General features: G+C 34.1%; 1 protein-coding gene across 1 annotated transcript; it reads left to right on the top strand.

The window, feature by feature from the left end:
• Nucleotides 1-1,817: 1,817 nt before the first annotated feature.
• Nucleotides 1,818-7,780, top strand: LOC108470709 (DEAD-box ATP-dependent RNA helicase 16). The gene is made up of 15 exons (XM_017772144.2): nt 1,818-2,736; nt 2,833-2,994; nt 3,172-3,261; nt 3,351-3,479; nt 3,779-3,879; nt 4,141-4,252; nt 4,441-4,572; nt 5,430-5,495; nt 5,705-5,884; nt 6,111-6,206; nt 6,539-6,673; nt 6,824-6,906; nt 7,012-7,049; nt 7,145-7,359; nt 7,449-7,780. Exons 1-15 carry the CDS (start codon nt 2,518-2,520, stop codon nt 7,536-7,538), a joined length of 1,848 nt encoding a protein of 615 aa, XP_017627633.1. The 5' UTR covers nt 1,818-2,517; the 3' UTR covers nt 7,539-7,780.
• Nucleotides 7,781-21,351: the final 13,571 nt, after the last annotated feature.

The following is a 21,351-nucleotide window of genomic DNA, read 5'->3' on the forward strand; positions in this document are numbered from 1 at the left end:
AGCTGCATATGAAACTTTACATTCTATGAAGAGAAAACAAATAGGGAGAAAGGGGTCATTTGCTTTAAAACTTGATACGAGTAAAGCTTATGATCGGATTGAATGGAATTTTATGCATGTTATGCTTCGAAGGATGGGTTTTCGGATAGGTGGATTGAGAAAGTTAAAATTTGTGTGACATTGGTCTCGTATTTTATGGTTATGAATGGGGAGGTGGGGGATTCATATTTCCCATCTCGAGGTATTCACCAAGGGGGCCCTATTAGTCCTTATTTATTCCTTATATGTGGTGAAGGCTTGTCGACTTTTCTTAGAATGGCTACTACAAGGGGAGTTCTTAATGGCTTTCGGGTTAGTAGGCAAGCACCACGAATCACCCATTTATTTTTTACAGATGATAGCCTTACCTTTGGAATGCTTCTGTCAATGAAGCAATGGTTATCAAAGATATTTTAGAGGTTTATGCCAACTGTTCTGGCCAAGAAGTCAACTTCGACAAGTCAGGGATTTTTTCAGTTCCAATGTCGATCAGTTTAACAAAGAGGAGGGTTGTAGGGTTTGGGGGGTTAATCGGAATCTAAATATGGATAAATACCTTGGTCTCTCTTCAATGGTGGGGCATAACAAATAGAGAGCTTTTAAGGAACTTAAAGAAACGCTAATTAAAAGAGTCTCAAGTTGGACCTCGAGATTACTTTTTATAGGAGGGGGGGAGGTTCTTATCAGAGCTGTGCTCCAGGCTATTCCACTGTATGCTATGAATTGTTTTTTTTTACCGTCAGTCGTTTGTAGAGATTTGAAAACGGTCATGGCTTGATTTTGGTGGCAAAAGAAAGCAGGAAAAAAAAGGGCTTCATTGGTGTTCCTGGAAGGAACTGTCTGTACCAAAAGAGGAGGGTGGGATGGGGTTTTGAGATTTGGCCAAGTTCAATATCGCACTTCTTGCTAAGTAGGGTTGGTGGCTTATGGAAAACCCGAGTTCTTTACTTGCGTGTTTGCTTAAGGCAAAGTACTATAAGGGAGCTAATTTTTTTGAAGCCTCTTTAGGAGTGAATCCATCATTTGTTTGGAAAAGTATCTGGTGTGCGAAAGGCCTGTTAGGTTCTGGTTTGAAGTGGAGAATCGGGTCTAGAACATCAGTGTCAATATGGAAAGACTATTGGTTGCCGGGGAAAGATCAACGCTCTATTTCTATTAAAAGGGTGGCAGGTTTGGATTGAGTGGCTAATTTAATTCTGAAGGAACCTAATCGTTGGAATAGAGATTTATTCATTCAACATTTTTGGTAGAAGAAGCTGACCAGATTATGAGTTTACCTATTCCTACTACTGATCAATCTGATAAAGTAGTTTGGTTTAGCTAGAATTCTGGTATCTATTCTGTGAAGAGTGATTATAAAATGTTATTGGAGAACTCTAATGCGAGCATCAATGAGCAAAAAATGTTTAAGCAGATATGAAGTTTAGAGTGTCCTTCAAAAATTCACATTTCAATTTGGAAATTTGTGCAAAACTATGTGCCTTCTTTTCAGAACTTACATTTTTAGGAGGTTGATTTCTGATAACAGTTGTCCGCGTTGTTACCATTAGTGTAAATCTTCTACTCATGCTGTTTGGGATTGTTTCATGCTATTCGAGATTGTTTATTTGCTGCGCAAGTTTGGTCCAAGTTAGACGTCCAGTGGCCGAGTTTAATGGAAAATTTAAATTTTAATGAGTGGTTGAGTTAGCTATTGGAGAATTTTGATAGGAACAGAAAAATGGGTAATTGCCGTTACAATTTGGGCGCTTTGGTTCTCTCGAAATAAACTTGTACATGAAAGAAGGATGCAAAGTTTGGAGGAAATTCTATTTTTGCCGATTCCAGTTTATTGTGAGAGAAGGGAACGGAACAGCGCATGCAATTGCTATTAAGGGTATGCCAACTGAAGGAGATTTGTTCTGAGTAGAAGATGCGCCTTTAAAAGCTTTGGAAGTGGCCAATTCTAATCATCGGAGCAGTCGACCTCCATATCCCATTTTCTAATTATTGATGGAGTTGAGAAATACAGATATAGGGTGGCCCATCTCAACTATTTTTTTTTCCGGATAATTCATTGTCAGCTTTGGAAGATTTTTGCCGTTTATTTTTTTGGGTTTGTTTGACACACACAGTGCCTGATGCTTTGCTAGATGGAGAAGATGATGTTTTGTTGGTTTTCATTTTAATTATTTTCTGTTCTCTCGTTCTTCTCTCCCCGTTTAGTTTTTTGTTTTGCTTTGGTTTGTAAGATATTTGGTGGAAAAATTTAAAATTTATATAAATTAATCCATCTTATTTATAAATTTATTGTGTTCGGGTGTTTGTATGAGGTGGATCCTGATTTCATAACCCGCTCCACTTTTGACCCACCTTCACAAATCATCACCAATTTACCATCCACTTCTAAAACCTCAATACCTCTAATATCTCTCTCTTCCCGCTTTTTCTCCAAAACCCTAATTTCTCGTTGTCGAAGCTAAAACCTCCCTTAAAAAAATGGCTAAAAAGAACAAGCAGAAGCCTCCGCAAGACCCCAAACCTAGCCAGGAGGAAGAAAAGAAACAAGTAGAGCGCAAGGAAGAGGAAGTAGAAGATGAAGAAGAAGAGAAAAGCTTCGACGACTTGGGCCTCGACCATCGATTACTCCGAGCTCTTATCAAGAAAGACGTTGGCAAGCCTTTTCCGATTCAACGTGTTGCAATCCCTCTCATTCTAGTAAGTTCATATCATGTTCAAATAGTTGCTTAATTTTAGTTATTTTTCGTTGATAGATGTTTAATTGCTTTCGGTACGGCGAACTCGTGTTATTAGCAAGGCAAAGACGTGGTAGCTCAAGCTAGAACAGGCACTGGCAAAACCTTTGCATATCTTCTTCCGTTGCTTCAGAAGCTGTTTCCGTCGGATTCCGGTTCAAAATCCCGGCTTGCTCCAGGCGGTTTCATCCTCGTGCCCTCGCGTGAATTATGTCAACAGGCATGATATATATTTTTTAAACTCCTTTGGTTAGTTAAATGCATTTGAAAAGGAAATAGCTTTTTGTAGTAGAATTGGAAATTTTCAATTTATGTTTCGTGAATAACAAGTAGGTAGTAGTTTGGGTATTATAATTTGATTAACTTTTAGGTATTCTCGTGTATAATTGGTTTTCAGGTCTACAAAGAGGCCGTATCATTGGTTGAACTATGTAGAGTTCAATTGAAAATTGTGCAGTTAACCGGTGGAATGCCAGCTTCTGATTTGGTTGGTTTGATTATAGATGTATCATTCTTATGCTTTAGCACTGAATCACCTTTACTAATTTTTTTTTCCTTATATTGTTAAACTTGCAGCGAGCTGCATTGGCAGGGCCTCCCGATATTTTGGTAACCACGCCAAAGTGCATAAGGGATTGCTTGGCTGCTGGATTACTTCAGCCTGCTTCTATCAGTGAATCACTCGAAATTCTAGTCCTTGATGAGGTAAGGGTTTGAGTAAAATGTAGAGCGACTTTCTAAAGTTAGTTCTGTTCATGCAGCTATTTTTATCATAAGTGAAGTTATGATTTGAGCAAGTATGTACTCATATGATTTGCAAGCCACACTTCAAACATGTCATACTGTTATCAGGAATGGAACTGTATACCTTAAATGCTTGCTCTTTTCTAACGTAGTTAGTATATGTCGAGTAAATCTGTAACCTATATTGCATTTGCTGTTTCTTTGCACTTTCTATTAATGAAACATGCAAGGAGGTCATTGATGGATATTTGTTTTTACAGGCTGATCTTTTGTTGCAATTTGGCTTTGGAGATGATCTTAAAGCTCTTACTCCTGCCATTCCTAGAAGTTGTCAATGCCTTCTAATGTCTGCTACCTCAAGGTGTGTTATTTGTGTAAGCTTTGTATTCTTTGTAAACCAGGTTATAATGTTTGTGTTAATCGTTTTCACTGTTCTTTAGAGCCCATTGATTTATTTCATCAGATCCATCCTTCTAATTGTATTTTGTTTTGATGATTAAATGATTGTCAGCCACTGCATGTATACGATGTAAACCTGCATTTTAAATTTCCTAATTTTCTTTTTCCATTAAGATTGGCAATACCTGCTGATCAATCTATTTTGGCATTTGGTATTTGGCAGCCCTGATGTTGACCAACTAAAAAAGCTGATTTTGCACAATCCATTCGTTTTGACGCTGTCAGAAGTAGATGTTAAGGATGAGGTTATCTCAAAAAATGTTCAGCAGTTCTGGGTATGAACCTATAACCACTATTAGGAAACTGTTAAGGCTATTCCATTTAGTTAGTTGGTTTTTCTCTAAATTTGGAACAGTGGTTTACCTAAATTATTCTTCCCTGTTCTTTAATGGATTGCAAAAGTTATTTGTAGTTCAAGCAAAATACTTCCTGATCCTTTACCCCTTTATCCTATGTTTTTCAGATTTCGTGCTGTGCGAGTGATAAGTTACTTTATGTTCTTGCTCTCCTAAAGTTAGAGTTGGTATTGAAGAAGGTTTTGATTTTTACTAACACTATTGGGGCTGGTTTCAGATTGAAACTATTCTTTGAAAAGGTATTCTTTTTGTCATCTTAAACTTAACTATTCAATAATTAGCTTAATTCTTGCATGCTTTCCATTTATGTGTCTATCATAAAATTGAAAGTAATTGCCAACTTGGATAGTTTTAAAGTATGTCAAATGAGCAATGTAGATTTATATCATTCTTGCTGAATGTCAAGACTAAGGTTTTGCTTGGTAGGGTGAAAAAAATTAGAAAGATGAAAAATTAGAGGAGAAAACAGAAATGAACTATATTTTTTCTTCCGAATTAGTGTACTTGGTAGGAAAGATAGAAAAATGAAAAGAAAAAGTCATTTTCTTTCCATACTTTGCTTGGTAAGGTTGAAAAATAGGAGGAAAGAAAATAATAATTTAAAAAAAAAAATGCATAATCTTGTTAATTTGCACTCTTATCTCTTTCATTTTCTCTCTTATCATTCCAATTTGGAATGACTTTTTTTATACACTAGATGGAAATATTCATCTTTCTTATTTTCTTTTCTCTCACTTCTCTTTCTTACCAAGCACACTCAAAACTTATTTTCTTTTCCCTTTTCCCTTTTCCACTCTCTTCTTTCATCCTTTCACTTTTCCATTGAACCAAGCATACCCTAAGTGTGTTGCATCAAACCTCTATCTTAGATTAGTCCTAGGTTTTTTAAGTTTTTACGCATCTCATGGAGATTTCTATGTGTATGACATAATTATTCTATTTTTAAGTACATTATTTTGACTTTATAATATTTGTGTCAAGTTTAGCTACTGATGCTCGAGCACTTTTTAATTTTTGCTGTTCTTCCTAAATAAGAAAACCTGTCCTGTAGTCATTAATTCAGTATACCTATTTCTCATGACGTTTACTGTGGCAGTTTGGAATCAGGTCTGCTATATTGAATGCTGAGTTGCCTCAGAACTCTCGTCTACATATCCTGGAGGTATACTAAATAGTCCTGTTTCAATTAACTTTATTTAGATTTAAAAAGTTGATTTTATATGTATTTTTATTTGTGTTATGCTAGAGTTGAAAAATGAAAATTTTGATGATACCATTTGCAACCTCTGTTGTGATTGTTTGCCTGGCTGTATCTACTAACAATAGTAAGTTTAGTTGCTTATGACCTGTGTTTTTTCTCTCTTTTATCAGGAATTCAATGCTGGGCTTTTTGATTATTTGATTGCAACTGATGACAGCCAAACAAAAGAGAAGGAACAAGTTAATAGGGACAAAGACATGGACTCAAGGAAGTCCAGAAAAGGTGCTAAGCCAAAAATTGACTCTGAGTTTGGTGTTGTGAGGGGAATTGACTTCAAAAATGTCTACACGGTAAGCCCACTTTTTTTAAAGAAAATATTTTAAGCTTTAAACAGTTGTTTTATGGTTAATTGTTACTGTTTTAGGATAGTTTTTTTATCTTCATATTTTGCTTTGTACTATAGTTACTGGCCTTTGCACGCAAGGTGGAGTTTGTCTTCTTTTCTTTTCTTTTCCTTTTTCTTTTTCTTTTCCAAACTTTGATTTTACTGTTATTTCCACATTCCTTCTTGAGCAGGTTATAAATTTTGATATGCCTTCAAGTGCTTCAGGATATGTACATCGTATTGGACGAACTGGAAGAGCATATAGTGCTGGTGCTTCTGTTTCCCTTGTGAGTTTCCTGACTAAATTATAAATAACTTCTGTAGGGGCTGCTATTTTTGCTGAATGACTTATTAATCCTGGTGCATTTTATATGAATTCACTCTGCACTCTGTTTTACCATTTTCAACATCTTTTATTTTGGCATGGAAACTGTTTAATTTTTGGTGTCATGTCACTCAGGCATTGATTAGAGAATGCTAATATTGTCTGTATTTAGGCTAGATGCATCTGATAATGGTGAGCTGGACGTGCTGGATGACGTTTATGATTGTTGCATAATACATTTTATTTCAACTTGTTATTCATAGCTCTTGCCAATTATTCCTTCGTCGTTAACAGGTTTCACCAGATGAGATGGAAATTTTTGAAGAAATTAAATCCTTCTTGGGTGAAGACGACATTTGCACAAATACTATCATGCCATTTTCACTGTTGACCAAGGATGCGGTGGAGTCTTTACGATACAGAGCTGAGGTGATATTATTTGGTTCCTTAAGTGTCCACAATGTATCATTCATGGTTTCTTTTATAAAATTGGGGTGGATAGCTTCATTATATAGCAAGTTGTTTCGTGGTTTATAGATTAAGTGCATGTTGCTTATTTTGAGAGGGGGAATCTTGCAGGATGTGGCAAGGAGTGTGACAAGAGTTGCTGTTAGAGAATCACGAGCTCAGGATTTAAGGAATGAAATTCTCAACTCTGAAAAGTGAGTAATTACTGATGTCAAAGACATCAAAGGTCAACCTGTAATTTAGCCTTGTTGCAGAGTTTAATCTTGCGTTTTCTGAGTTGCGTGCTTCTGTTTGTTTAGGTTGAAGTCTCATTTTGAAGTAAATCCGAGAGATCTAGGTAATGAACGTAGTAGGCTAATGCTTTCATTTATTTCTAATGCACTTGTAAAATCCTGAATCCTGATGTCGGAATATGAACTTGTACTGTACCAGATTTATTGAAACATGATAAGGTTCTGAGCAAGGAACCTCCTGCACCTCATCTTCGTGATGTGCCCGACTATCTATTAGACCAAAAGACACGTGATGCCAGCAAAATGGTCAAGCTTACTAGAGCCGCGATGGGAGATAACAAATCCAGTCGTCGCCAGGGAGCCAAGAAAAGATTCAGAAAAAGCAGGGATCCTCTCAAGAGCTTTTCTGCTGAGGTAACCGGTTTTATGTTTATCTGAGAATTCTGTGCATTGCCTACGTTTAGTGATTTAATCTTAACATCATTCCTATTGTTTGGTGTCAGGCACCGAAGAGAGTCGGCAAAGATGGGGTGAAAGGAGAGGGAAAAGGTTTGGATTATACCCATAAATCCAAAAAGCAAAAAGCTGTTTGATTATTCTGTACAACGTCTGCTTATTGCCGCAAGCAAAAATTTTGTTCTTTTCATTTATTCGAAAACTGTTGTTTTTCTTGTTTAAGTTTCGTTTTGTCTGGATTTTTATTACCTGTTTTCAGAAGAGAAGATAAATACCTTTCAATTAATGTAATTGTCTACTACTTTTTTGCCCATTAAGTGAACGTTGACAATATTTAGAAACGAACAAAATAAAGTAATAAATTCACGGTCAACAGAAATTAATCATCTTCGGTATATAAACTGTTAGCACCCGCCCCTTATCAGAATTCATGGTAATAATATTTAAACCATAAAATCAAATGAAACAAAATCAAGGGAAGCCCATAAACCATTTCTCATTTTTGATGTGGTTTTGCATCTCTTTCACTATTATAAATATTTGATTTTATTCAAGATTTAGCTTTCAACTATACCTGTTTTTCCATTTTAGTACTTCAATTTTTTGTCACTGTAGTATTTAAAACTGTTATTTTATTTCGATAAACCCCCCAAAATACTAGAATAGATGACATTATTTATCACATGTCATGTTTTTATTGGTGGCATTGAGCTTTTTGAGTAAACTCGGATAAAGTAATTGTTTAAATATTAAAATTGACCCCAAAAAAGATTAGATACCAAAATAAGAAAACTAATATAATTCAAAGGCTAAATTATAAATTGAACCCCAACCTTGGGCATTACATCACTGAGTGTTTACCCCAAAAACTCACATTGTGGATTTGATTCACATGAGCATTCTTGTTTGTGGTGTGTGAGTTGGCAGTGGTTTACTCCTATTAGGGTGTGTAAATTGTAAATACCTTGTTCAGGTTGAGGGTGATTTTTAGGTTAGGCCTTATCAACAATGATGACTCTTGGATTCAAACTTGATCCAAATAGTTGGGAAAAAAATCTACTTCCACTTCTTCAAATCACTTATTGGTTTCTTATTTTTTAATATACTAAAGTAGAACTCTTACTCTTAAAAAAAATTAGTGAAACTCTTAGATCTTTATCTTGCTTTAAAACTCCAACTCTTAAATCCTTGGTACAACTCTAACTCTAAAACTAACCAAATCAAACCTTCTTTTTATTTTTGCAATTTGGGTTAAGCTTTTCTCATCATCAAAATTCAAAAGCTTACTCTATGCCATTTTTACCTATCAAGAAGTATCTGTAGCCTTTAGGGACATTTTATTTTGCAACGATTATATTGATTCGATAACTTTATGCTTTTAACAATGTTAAAGATTTTGAAATATATGGAATGATCTTTGAAGGTACAAGTGTTCAACAAAAGAAAGAGAGGGAGGAGATGGTAGTGGTGACAAGGGGCCGGTTCACTTGTGACAAGTGGATAGTCGAGGTAATTGAAGAGGAATGAGGAGAAATGAATTAAGGAGAGGAAAATGAGATTGAGTGCTAAGGTATATTGCATAGGGTAGCTTAAAAGAGAAAAAGATCTTGTTATCATCGTGCCTTAGGGTATTTATAGGGGAAAGGTCCTCATGCTTGGTGGTGCCACGTCACTGACAGCATGGGTAGTGGCCCGTACGTGTAGTCAGCCAGGTGGCAAGTCCGTTACACGTTGGTTATTGTCAAGCAAGGTATAGTCTGAAATTCCCTTTATTGAGGTAGTACGAGGTTGTTACTTCCTAGTAGTCCTTTGGTGGTCCCCTATTAGGGACAAGTGCGCTAATAGTGAGTGGCCTTCCTGTAGATAGTGTGGGGGCTTCAAGTGGCTGATCGCTGGGCGACCATTTAGGCGGTGTAAGGAGTAAGGCCATCCGTAGGTGACTCAAGTTACTTCTTGTGCTGCCATGTGTTAAGCCGAGGTAGGGGTATAACAATTGTTCGCCCCTAGTTGAAAAGTGTTGGATCTAGTGCCCTTAGTGTAGTATTTTCGTCTTTTTATACTTGCATTTTTTGAATAAATTGGTCTAATAAAATATCCATTAATTATACTAATATCCTTTGTATACTTTCCTCAACGGTTTTTGTATACAAAGCAAAATGGAAACAAATATTGGCTTACTAATTATCTAACATTTAACTAATACTAAGCGATATTACGTGGTTAGATCGTGATCCGAAAAGATAACTTATATTAGTAGATAATCTAAACATGTCATTATTCTAATCGGAAACAAGCAACCTGGTCGAAAGGCTAATATGTCGTCTATCAAGTCTAATTGGGGAGATACCTTCTCTTGGGTATTGGAGCGGATGACACCCAAAAGATAGAGACATAAATGTGATTGACTAAACTGATAGTTTATCAAACATGATCCAAATAGAATAGATCCTAAATTTGTTTATGGATTTGTTCATTTGTGATGTTCATAGTATTGCATACCTTAATCTTGAGTGGGTGATGGAATATGTATGCGTTACTCATATACTTTGATGTAAATGAAAGCTTGAGTTCAAATAGATAAGGAACCAAAAGTATACAACTTTTGCAGTATGTAGCATCATTCCACAATAATGAAATTCATAGCCTAACTGTAGGGTAAATGATATCCTTTCATCGACATTATATGATAGATGAAAAGTAAACATGGCCACAAGTAATTTATCTTTATGATAAATGTTTTGATTACTATTTAATAGTAATTGACTTTTTTAAAGGAAGATGTAATGGTTATCATGAGATAAAATAGGATCATATTAGGAGAACAAATTTATCCCAAAGAGATTAAAGATATCCTATAAGGGAAACACACTTATGAAAAGGTAATTGGATGGACATTTACTAAATAACTTTCGTTATGGTATATAATAAGAGAGAGCTCAATCACGATACTTTAGTGAAATGGCATTATGACTAAATAAGTTTATAATTAATAAGTGACAAGGCTAAACTTAGTTATAAATTATTTGAACTTTAATTATATATTTCTAATCGGTATCTTCTCTACCTCGAGATTACTAGTAACGAATTGCATGTAGAACTGGTAGATAGAAATGAATGGAAATGATGAAGTAAGAGAAATGTATCGCATGAATCTCTACTCGCAGTGAATGTGTTTTCTTGCTAAGTAAAAAATTAACTTGAGAATTAATTTAAGGTTTATTGAATTCTTATTTAATTAAATAATTTAAGTTTGAAGATGAAATTAAATTAATTAAGTCATTATGAATGGAAGTGGGAAGTGATCTTTTCGAGTGGCCTCATTGAGCTTCTGATAGTCGGTACACACTCACCATTCCGTCACCGTTTGTGTAGGGACCATTTCATTCTTCTCATTAGAGACTATGGTTATCCCCCCTTTCTTCGAAACACAGTGTGTAACTCATTCATTATCGGAAATGGTGTAAACAATTCCAGCATCTAACCAAAGTCAATTCCTTCTTCACTACCTCTTTCATAGTGGGATTTTAACCTCCATTTAGCATCAACCATGGGTTTCTTTCCTTCTTTCAAGTAGACCTTATGTCGAAAAAGGGACAGACTTATGCCTTTTATGTCGGCTATAGTCCACCCAATGGCCTTCTTACAAGCCTTTAACACTTGAAGCAGAGCCAATTCCTTTTCCAAAGTTAGACATGCAAAGATGATAATCGACAATGTATTGTTCTCTCCTAGATCTCAATACTTAAAAATCCTCAGAAAAGGGGTTTCAATTCTAACTTTAGTGGTTTAATTATGGACGATATCGTATTTTCAAAAGCATCATCGAGAGGTCCCAATGGTTCTTTACAATTTTCCACCAATCCAACTAATTTACACGTTCACTTTTGAGTTGGACCTCAGTGTCTTCTTGGGATTCCTAACCATCATCATTAATAGATGGTACATTTTCTCTTGGAGAAGTGATATCCCTATGCTCCTTTTGTAATTTAGTTCCCGCAGATTCCATGCTTTCGGCATCAGAAAATCGTTTAATGTCATGCTATTCTGCTTTATCAAACGATTCCTCTTTTATAGGTGTAGCTCCCATTAGTATTGACAGCTCATTTACCTATCTTATTCTTTGACCCAATGCTTCTCCAAAATTTCTGCTAGAAGCTTTTCTACTAGATGAACTATTGTAGTTCCAGGTGGAATCATTGCTGCTAACATTCTCAAGTAGGATAACTACTTCCCGTACAGTTTTTTGTCCAAATGCTCCATCTAGAAATGATATCAAATTGTAATTTATTGTTGTAACACCCCTAACCCGTATCTGTCACCAAAATAGGGTTACAAAGCATTACCAGGGTTTACGAATCAATCAGACAAAAAATTCAAACGTTTCATTACATATAAATTTTCATAATAAAACCAATCAAAATCATATATAATGTCCTTTATACGAGCCCTCAAGGCCCAAAATATGCATTAGAAACAAGTCGGGACTAAATCGAAAACTCAGAGAATTTTTCTGAAAAAGTAGAAAAGTTTCAAAGCTGCAGGGGTCACACAGCTGTGTGGCCAGGTTGTGTGACTCACACGGTCAGGAGACATGCCCATGTCTCATGTCATATGGGCATTCAAAATAGGGACACATGGCCGTATCCGTGCCCGTATAACTCTTTAACTTGGGTCACATGCTCGTGTACTAGGCCGTGTGAGCATACTGACTTGCATTCTTAAGAAGATACAGTGGAAGCACGGCCGTGTCACTTGGTCGTGTGTCACACACGACTGAGACATATGCTTGTGTCTTTGCATGTCTGGACGAAAATAAGCCATTTTCCAAGCCACATTTCTCACCCAATTTGACACCAAACTAGACTTAACATATTACACATCAACAAGCCATAACAAGGCATTGAAAACAAGCAAAAATCAAGTCTTAAACACCTCAAATGACAACTTAAAAACTTGTCAACCAAGTATCAAAACTTACCTAATTAATTTACCTAACAAAGTTACCAAAGTTCACTACACATACATACGTACATACATACATACGTACATACATACGTACGTACATACATACATACGTACGTACATACGTACGTACGTACATACATACATACACATACATACGTACATACATACATACGTACATACGTACATATGTACATACACATACGTACATACGTACATACGTACATATGTACATACACATACGTACATACGTACATACATACATACATACATACATACCTACATACGTACGTACATAATATTTACATAAGCCAAACTTTGACCAAGACCATACAAAAGCCTATACATGCCATATAAACCGTATTTAACGTTTCAAAAACTACCGAGATAAGTTGAATAGTGTGACTTGAGTGCTGATCTGATTGTCCAACCTTCTGAAAATCTACAATGACATTATATAAATACAAATAATTTTAATGAAGCTTCGTAAGTTTGACGAGTTAAATAAAAATCTTACCGAACTAACTATAATAAATTAAGTAATAAAAATCATCCATAACAACTCCCTGTCATTTACAACTTCAATCGATAGATACATCTATATTCAAATCAACAAAAAAAAAAACATGTTTTTCAAATTTATTAAATAAATCACATTACTGATCCATTCAAAGAATGTCTTAAGATAAGAGTACATCGTCAACAGAAGCTTGAAAGCTGAATAGAAGCTCGTAAAAGCTGATCCACCCAATTACGCCAAACAGAAAGTAAAACACGAGAGTTCACAACAAATTTTGAACCCCGGTTTACTTGGGAATAATGCCGATATCTCCCTCTAATACCATCATACACCAAATCATGAATGTACTCAAATCTCGCGTTCAATTCAATCCGAATATCCAACTCAATATTATAATTCAAACAATAATTTGTTCCACCAATAGAATATATGCATAATACCAATCATCAATTTATACAAATGTTAAATTTTAACCATACGAACTTACATGGACTGAATTGTAGTAATTGCAGAAGTTCAACGACTATTCCGCTATTTTTCCTTTTTCACGAGTATCTACGGGATCTTGATCTAGAATATAAAATTACTCATTTATTAACATATATTTCATTTACAATTCATTTTACAATTAATATCCTTTTATTTTTTGAATTTATGCAATTACCCCAAACTTTTACAATTTTTGCAATTTAATCCCTTAATTAGTTAATCTATCAAATTAACTAATTTTCTCAATCAATAATCTATCCAAATATTCTAGGCCCCCATAAAGTCCCTAATAAACCTAAAATTTTCTATCAAACCATAATATTTTGACATTTTCACAATTTAATCCTAAAATTAATATTTAACGAAATCACTTTACAAAATCATCACACAACACAATCAAAGATCCAAATCCATGTTATTCATAAAAAAAATCTAATATTTATCAATGGAAACTTCCAAAATTTTTAATAAAATCAAAAACGAAGGTACGGTTTAGTTGGACCTAATTGTAACGATGTCAAAAATATAAAAATTACAACAAACAAGTAAGAATTGAACTCACATGAAACAAAAATGAATAAACTAACTTAGAGCCCCCTCCTATGGTGGTTTCAGCCAAAATTGAAGAAGAAATGCATGGGAAGCTTTTAAATTTCAATTTATTTGTTTTAATTTCATCAAAATTACAATTTTGCCATTCAATTACTTTATTTTATTATTTTACCTTAACATGCCGTCCCACCACTTTAATTTATGTATTTTTATTACTTAATTCCTTTCTTATTTATTAATCAAGCCATTTAATCACTTAATTATTATAATTAGCAAGTTTTGTACCTTTTTAATTTAGTCATTTTAATTAATTAACTATCGAATGTTAAAATTTTTCAATGAAACTTTAATACCACCTTAATGACACTCCTTCAATACTTATAAAAATATTTACGGATTGGTCTATAGAAACGAGGCCCCGATACCTCACTTTCTAAAACCACTTGACCTAGGGTCTTACCATTCGAACCTAATAAATCATTATAAAACATAAATTACCAATTCAAAAAGCTTTTTAAAACCATATTTTATTTGTAAATATTAAATAATAATATTTATGAACTTACTCACCGGATTTGGTGGCCTTGAAACCACTGTTTCCGACACTACTGAAAAAATAGGATGTTACAACTGTCCTCATCGAATCTAACATAGAAGTATTGCAATTGAATTGCACTTTCAACATCGTTACTGATTAAACCTCGCAATACCCTTTTAAACCTTTCCTAAGCTTGGCCTAGTGTCTCTAGACTTTTTTGCTTAAACTCAAACAACTCTTTGTATGCATTGAGCATTATGGTCATTGGGATGTTCCGCCTCAAGAAAAGTTGAAGAAATTCTTCCCATGAGGTAATGGTATCCAAAGGCAACATATCCAACCATTTCTTTGCTTTTCTTCTCAGCGCAAACAAAATCAACAGTAATCAGATTGTCTCATTCGAAAACCCATAACTAATCATGTTGCAAATATGTTCGAACTTACGGAGAAAACCCATTGGATCTTCCTTCTCACCTATACTGAATTGGAGATTAGAGATAAGCTAAGATATTAGAGACGAACTAATCTCGAAATACATGACGCCAATATACGATATAGTTATATTGGGTTGTAGCCAATTGGTTCGTGAGGGAATGTGCAAGTGTACACAATCATTATAAAGTAATAAGTAAGCATAAGAGTTATCGTCTCCACAAGGACTGTGTTTAAATCAGTAATTGTAAAATTACTATTCACAAGGTGGTTGAGAAAAACACAATAATTTTGAGCGATAAGTGTCAAATTAAATTAATTAACTAAATGTAAGTTAACCTAAATGTAAATGAAATGAAATGAAATGAAATGCAAGGTAATGGTTTAGAAGCAATTTCACGAGTTAACAACAATAACATTAATAGGCTAGAATAATTACAACATTTAACTTAATTCATTTTTCATCATGCTTAACAATGTTCCAGATAAATTTCATGGCAACTCGGTCATTCATTAACTTGGAATCTAATATAAGTTCTTTCGAAATCTTATACCTAAAAAAACATGTATATTTCTATGTCCATATTTAACTAAGGATTCCTTAGAATTTATGTGAAGTAATAGGGACAGGTTAGGTTTGAAACAATTTAATCACACAAACCTAAAAGCTATGCAAGGTAATAGAGCTCTTTCGAATTATTACCAACCTTTAATTTGATCGGATTAGGATATAAATTATGCATGCACCTTCCAATTATTGCGTCCATTAATCGCCATCTGGTTAGGATGGATAAACTAATTCTAGTGCATTCAAACATGTTTTAATTCATGAATTACATAATAATTTTAATTAGAAGCATGAATGTCTGAGGCACAGAAAATTATAAGCATGAATCAAAATGAACTTTATCAAATTAATGTAATCATTCTAGCTAAAATAAAATTACGTCATCATGGTCAATGGGAAAACATCAAAACAATTTACAAACATCTTGAATAAAAAAAATAAAATTAAGGAAGAAGAAACTCTTGATGGGTTTGACGTTTCTCTGAAAACTGATCATAGTGGCTTCCACCAATTCTCGTGATTGCAAAATGCTCCTCAAGGTGGCTGACCAAGAGTGTTTTTCCTCAAGGGAAAATGCTAGCTAAAGGGAAGTGGAGAAATTGAGGGCTTATGTGTGGAAAAGATGAAAGAAAGATGAGAAATGTTGTGAATTGAGGGATGAGTGAATGATAATTGAATGAGAAGTGAGGAATGGTATTTATAGTAGAGGGATGGCATGGGAGTTTGCTAAAAATAGCTTGGAAATCCCTTGGTTTTCTCTTTTTCTTGGCCAGCCATGAAATGTGGAGAGAGAGGTTGATAGTTGGTTGATTCATGCTTGATTTCATGCATGAATCATGCAAGGGGTTGGACCATGTTGACAGATTTATTTGGGAGCTGATTTATGATATTTCCATAAGTGTGAGGGTCTTCAATTTAATTATCCTAAGGCTAATTTGGACTGCTCCCATGCCTTTTCTAAATTTGGGCCATTCTCTCCCCTTATTGGACGGTTTTGACAACCCAATTGAGAGTAGACTTTATTCTTTTCAGTAACCATCTTCCAAGTTGGGTTAAATTGAGTTTATGAGTCCAATTTGATAAGCTTTCTATCTACATGGAGTAGGAATTACTTGTGTTCATGTGTGATATTATTGGTTCTCGCATGAATTAATTCTATTGTGCAATTGCAGCAAATTGAGTAAAAAATTAACATGTAGCATAAAATAGAAAAATTATGTAAAATTAATACTAAATTGTATAAAATTACAAACTTCACTCAAATTATTTTTAATGTCTCAATATGAATTAAAATGACTCAATTGGCTACCCACATGCTCGGAATTTGCATAAATTATGAGTAAAAGGTGTTAATAAAACCTATATAATTTAAATGTATCACCAACTCCGGTCATACAACATTGTGTCAAGTAGAGATATCATTCTTGGCCTAATCGATAGTTTTTCCCTCCTCAAGAAAGCTTAATTCCCTACAACAAATAAAAGAATCAAATCAAATAAACGAATCATACAAATTCTCCAATTAAGACATTGGATATTCAATTATGAGAAAGAAAGAAAGAAAAATGTCATATCTATTAACTTAGTTGTGGTCAATTAACTCCTTAGGAAACATGCAACACTAATAAAAATCACTCAATCATGCATCGACTCCCTGACAATTGCGCCAACAACTTGATCGCTTCCACCACTGGCGCATGAACACCGGAGCGGAGAATCAACACTAAACAATCAAATATAATGTGTAATATACAAGTGTGACAATTCAATTATAATATTTATAATACTTAATAGAATAAAAGAGTATTACAAGGATTAAACCCGAATGAGTTAGCGATTAAGTGATCCTTAAATAATTAACATGCAATTACATGAGTCTAATTAACTTCTTACTAGGTGTTATATTATGGCAAATCATAATTGAGGGTGAATTAAACTAATTAGTTATCTAAAAACAGAGAAGGACTAGAAAATACATCATGCAAATTGTGAAACTAGCAAATTTGATAACAGATAGCGGTTGTGATACATGCACAGATGGGGTGAAATTTATTAGATTCCAATCATCAAAATTGTCAATTTTCAGGCTTGGGAAATCAGAAGAATTTCAACGACTTTTTGGATGGGATCCTGGCATTTTTAGGTTGAGATGTCTCATTTGTTTGAAGATCTATCTCTTAGCTTCGAAATGCATTTTGATTCACTCAATTTTGAGTTCGGAGCTCAAGTTATGACCATTTTAGTGAAGACTGCATGAGCAGAATTTCTAAGACGGAATTACGAGTTTCGGGCTTTTAATTTGAGTTTAAATCATATTGGGTTTAAGTTTTAGGCTTAATTTTTATTATATTTAAGCACAATATTTTGTTTATTAGCTCTTATTATTTTATTATTATTTTATTCCGAATTTTGATAATTATTAAGTATTTTAAGTTATTTAGAATTTTATGTTAACAAGAAAGTTTAGTTTAAAACTACTTCTTGTTTAGATTAAATTAGAGTTCTAGTATACTTAGGAGTTTTATTTAGATTTATTTATCTAGCCTATATATAGGCCTTTGCATTGTATCTGAGGACACAATTGATTATTATTCTATTTCTCTTTTGAATAAATAAATTCTCTTTGAGTTTTTTCTTTTCAAGAATTTCTCTTGAGTTTCTTTTAGAAGAGTTTTAACAATCTTTTTAGATTGTGGGGATCATCTTCAAACTTTTTCTTGCCAAGGTTTTTATCTTGGAGGGGAAATTAGAGCCGCTTGAAGGGGGTTGTGGATTCTTCGTGTTTTCAAGGCTTCTTAGGACTTCTACACGCCACGTTCTATCTTTCCATTTATCTTCTTTATTCACTTCCTGAATCCTTGATTTATTATTTGTTTTAATTATTTTATCTAACTTGGATTTAATTTCGTTTCAGGTTGTGTCAAGAAAATTCCAAGTTTCTTTCCGAACATCTAGAGACCTAAGTCAAATCCGCGACTTTGACAAACTTTACGATCCGCTTTCGCGTTCATCCTTCTCAACCTTTATCATTTGGTATCAGATTTGGGCGTTTTAGGTGTTCTTTTTTAAACCGATTTCTAGAAAACAGCCTCAAAATAAATTTTACCCTACGGTTTTAGAAAAATATTTTTCAGTGGGTAAACGATTTTCAAATGATCTAAAATTTTGTATACTATTTCTTGGCACTATTTTAAAGTATAAAAAAATATTTCCCACAAAAAAAAGTGATAAAAAAAGTACAAAAAATAAAATACGAAAAAAAAATAAAAAAATAAAAAAATTCTGTGGGTTGAATTTTGTGCCGAAACTTTCCAGATCAAATCTACATTATTTGAGGAGGCTTCAGTTTAAATTTTGTGATTTTTGGAAATCGGGAACACCTTGAACGAAGTTTGTCAAGTTGCTTCGCAGTTTTTCGGGTTTTCGGGTTTCAACAATTTTCATTGACTCTTAGCTTTAAGTATTCATTTGTTTTCCTTTTTATTTGTTCCTTACGCATTCTAACACTTTCTTGTTTCTTGTGTTAGTAGGTTAAAGCACGTTGCATATTCCTTCATCCGTGCAACAAAATTCTTTGATGTCTAAGCCAATTTTTGGACTCATAGTGCTATTAGGTTTGCTTTGATAGTTTGATTCTAAAACATCTTGATTGATTGATATAGACACTTTTAAAAGACTCACAAGATCAATTCTTACATTATTGAGAATTTGATTTTTATTTCTGAGTGCATAGCTGTGAGGTTTGCTAAATTTTTCTTTTCTTGAGTGTTGTGCTATTTTCAGGCTTTCATTATAACTCGCAATAATATGATTGGGAAGTTGAGAAGGGATCAAAAGGTTCGAAATGTTCGAGATCAGCACTGTGACACTATTTTAGACACGATCAACAAAAATTTGGATTGTCTAAGTACCAAAATTGAGTGTCAGAATCGTAATTGGGAAGATAAGGTTGATCAGCCTCGGCTTTGTGCATATAATGCTCGACGTAACTTTCGTGCAAATGATGAGACTTTGGTTAATAATGACCGTATACAATATTTTTTAGATAAACCAAAGTTCAACATTCCACCATTTCGAGGGAAGTATGATCCCGAAGCATATTGTGAGTGGGAATCAAAAATTGAACTTATGTTTCGTTACTATAAATGCTCAGAAGAAGAAAAAGTCCAATTGGCGACCCTTGGATTTTCGGATTATGCATTGAGTTGGTGGATTCAACTTGGAATTGATCGTCAAAGAAACCGCGAAAGGGTAATTGAAACATGGGATGAGTTGAAGCAAGTGATGTAAAGCGTTATGTTCCTTCTCATTACTATAGAGAGGTCTTAACGAGACTTCAACTCCTTGTTCAAGGTAATCAATCATTGATGAGTACTTTAAGGAGATGGAGATGCTTATTCAAAGAGCAAATATACAAGAGGATGAAGAAATTACCATAGTGCGATTTGTAAATGGCTTGAACGTTTCGATAGCCAATGCTCTTAATCTTGACACCTATATTGATCTTGAGGAGATGGTACACAAGGCAATTGAGATTGAGCAACAATTTCAACAACATCAATCTCATCCATTTGGAGCATCACACTATTATCGAGGTCCAAGTTCTAATTTTACTTTTAAGAATTCGAAACCTCCTTATGCTACTAATAAGTTGCTGTCAAAATATGCTGAGATTAAACCTTTTGAGTGGAAAAGTAGGGCTCCTACAAAACATTCTTCTACATCTTTCAAGTAGCCCATTTCTACTAATTTTTCACCACAACAACAAAGAGCTCATGACATTGAATGTTTTACGTGTAAAGGGCGTGGGCACTATAATCGTGATTGTGCCAACACGAGACTTTTATTGATCAAAGAAGATGACGAACTTTGTGAACTGGAAAAAAATGATAATGAGAATTCTTTCTTTGAATCTATAGAGTTAGATGAAATAGAAACGTCATGTTCTCCTATCGAGATTTATTGTACTGAATTGAATATTCATAATACTTGTGAGGGGGATATGGGAAGAGAAGAAAAATCATGTGAAAAGATAGAGAGAAAAGAGACCTTTAGTGATAAAAGCCTACTTAATGGTCCAAATTTGGTGAGTGAAAATCCATATGAGGTAAAATTGGAGAGTTCTCAAATGAAAAAAGAAAATGAAAAGCAAGAAAATACCCATACAAAAATGAGGAGTGGTTATGTTTTAACTAACTCTAACTTAAATTTGTTTAGTGGTGTTTCTTTGTTACAGGATTTCAAGAATCCAATGACGGACTCCAAATTATATTACTCTACCATCGATAGACAATTTTACTTGTGGGAAAGAGCTAAAGATTCGGGGACGAATCTTCTTGAAGAAGTGGGGAATGAGGCAAGTCTCAAGGCACAATTTCAGACCTATGGATGTGATGGATTCACACTACTTCAAGACTCAACAACAATGTCAAAGGCTAAGCAAATCAAATCAAAACTTGATCAAAGACAAGATTCGAGGACGAATCTTTTTGAGGAAAGGGAGAATGATACATGCACAGATGGGGTGAAATTTATTAGATTCCAATCATCAAAATTGTCAATTTTCAGGCTTGGGAAATCAGAAGAATTTCAACGACTTTTTGGATGGGATCCTGGCATTTTTAGGTTGATATGTCTCATTTGTTTGAAGATCTATCTCTTAGCTTCGAAATGCATTTTGATTCACTCAATTTTGAGTTCGGGAGCTCAAGTTATGACCATTTTAGTGAAGACTGCACGAGCAGAATTTCTAAGACGGGAATTACAAGTTTCGGGCTTTTAATTTGAGTTTAAATCATATTGGGTTTAAGTTTTAGGCTTAATTTTTATTATATATAAGCACAATATTTTGTTTATTAGCTCTTATTATTTTATTATTATTTTATTCCG

The sequence above is a fragment of the Gossypium arboreum genome, chromosome 11, assembly GCF_025698485.1.
Source record: "Gossypium arboreum isolate Shixiya-1 chromosome 11, ASM2569848v2, whole genome shotgun sequence".
NCBI lineage: Eukaryota > Viridiplantae > Streptophyta > Magnoliopsida > Malvales > Malvaceae > Gossypium > Gossypium arboreum.

Excerpts from the sequence above, each read along its gene's own strand:
- LOC108470709 (XM_017772144.2), top strand. The coding sequence starts at position 2,518 with ATGGCTAAAAAGAACAAGCAGAAGCCTCCGCAAGACCCCAAACCTAGC. Across the intron at positions 3,262-3,350 it reads GAATGCCAGCTTCTGATTTG|CGAGCTGCATTGGCAGGGCC; the intron begins GTTGGTTTGATT and ends TTAAACTTGCAG. Across the intron at positions 4,253-4,440 it reads AAAATGTTCAGCAGTTCTGG|ATTTCGTGCTGTGCGAGTGA; the intron begins GTATGAACCTAT and ends TATGTTTTTCAG.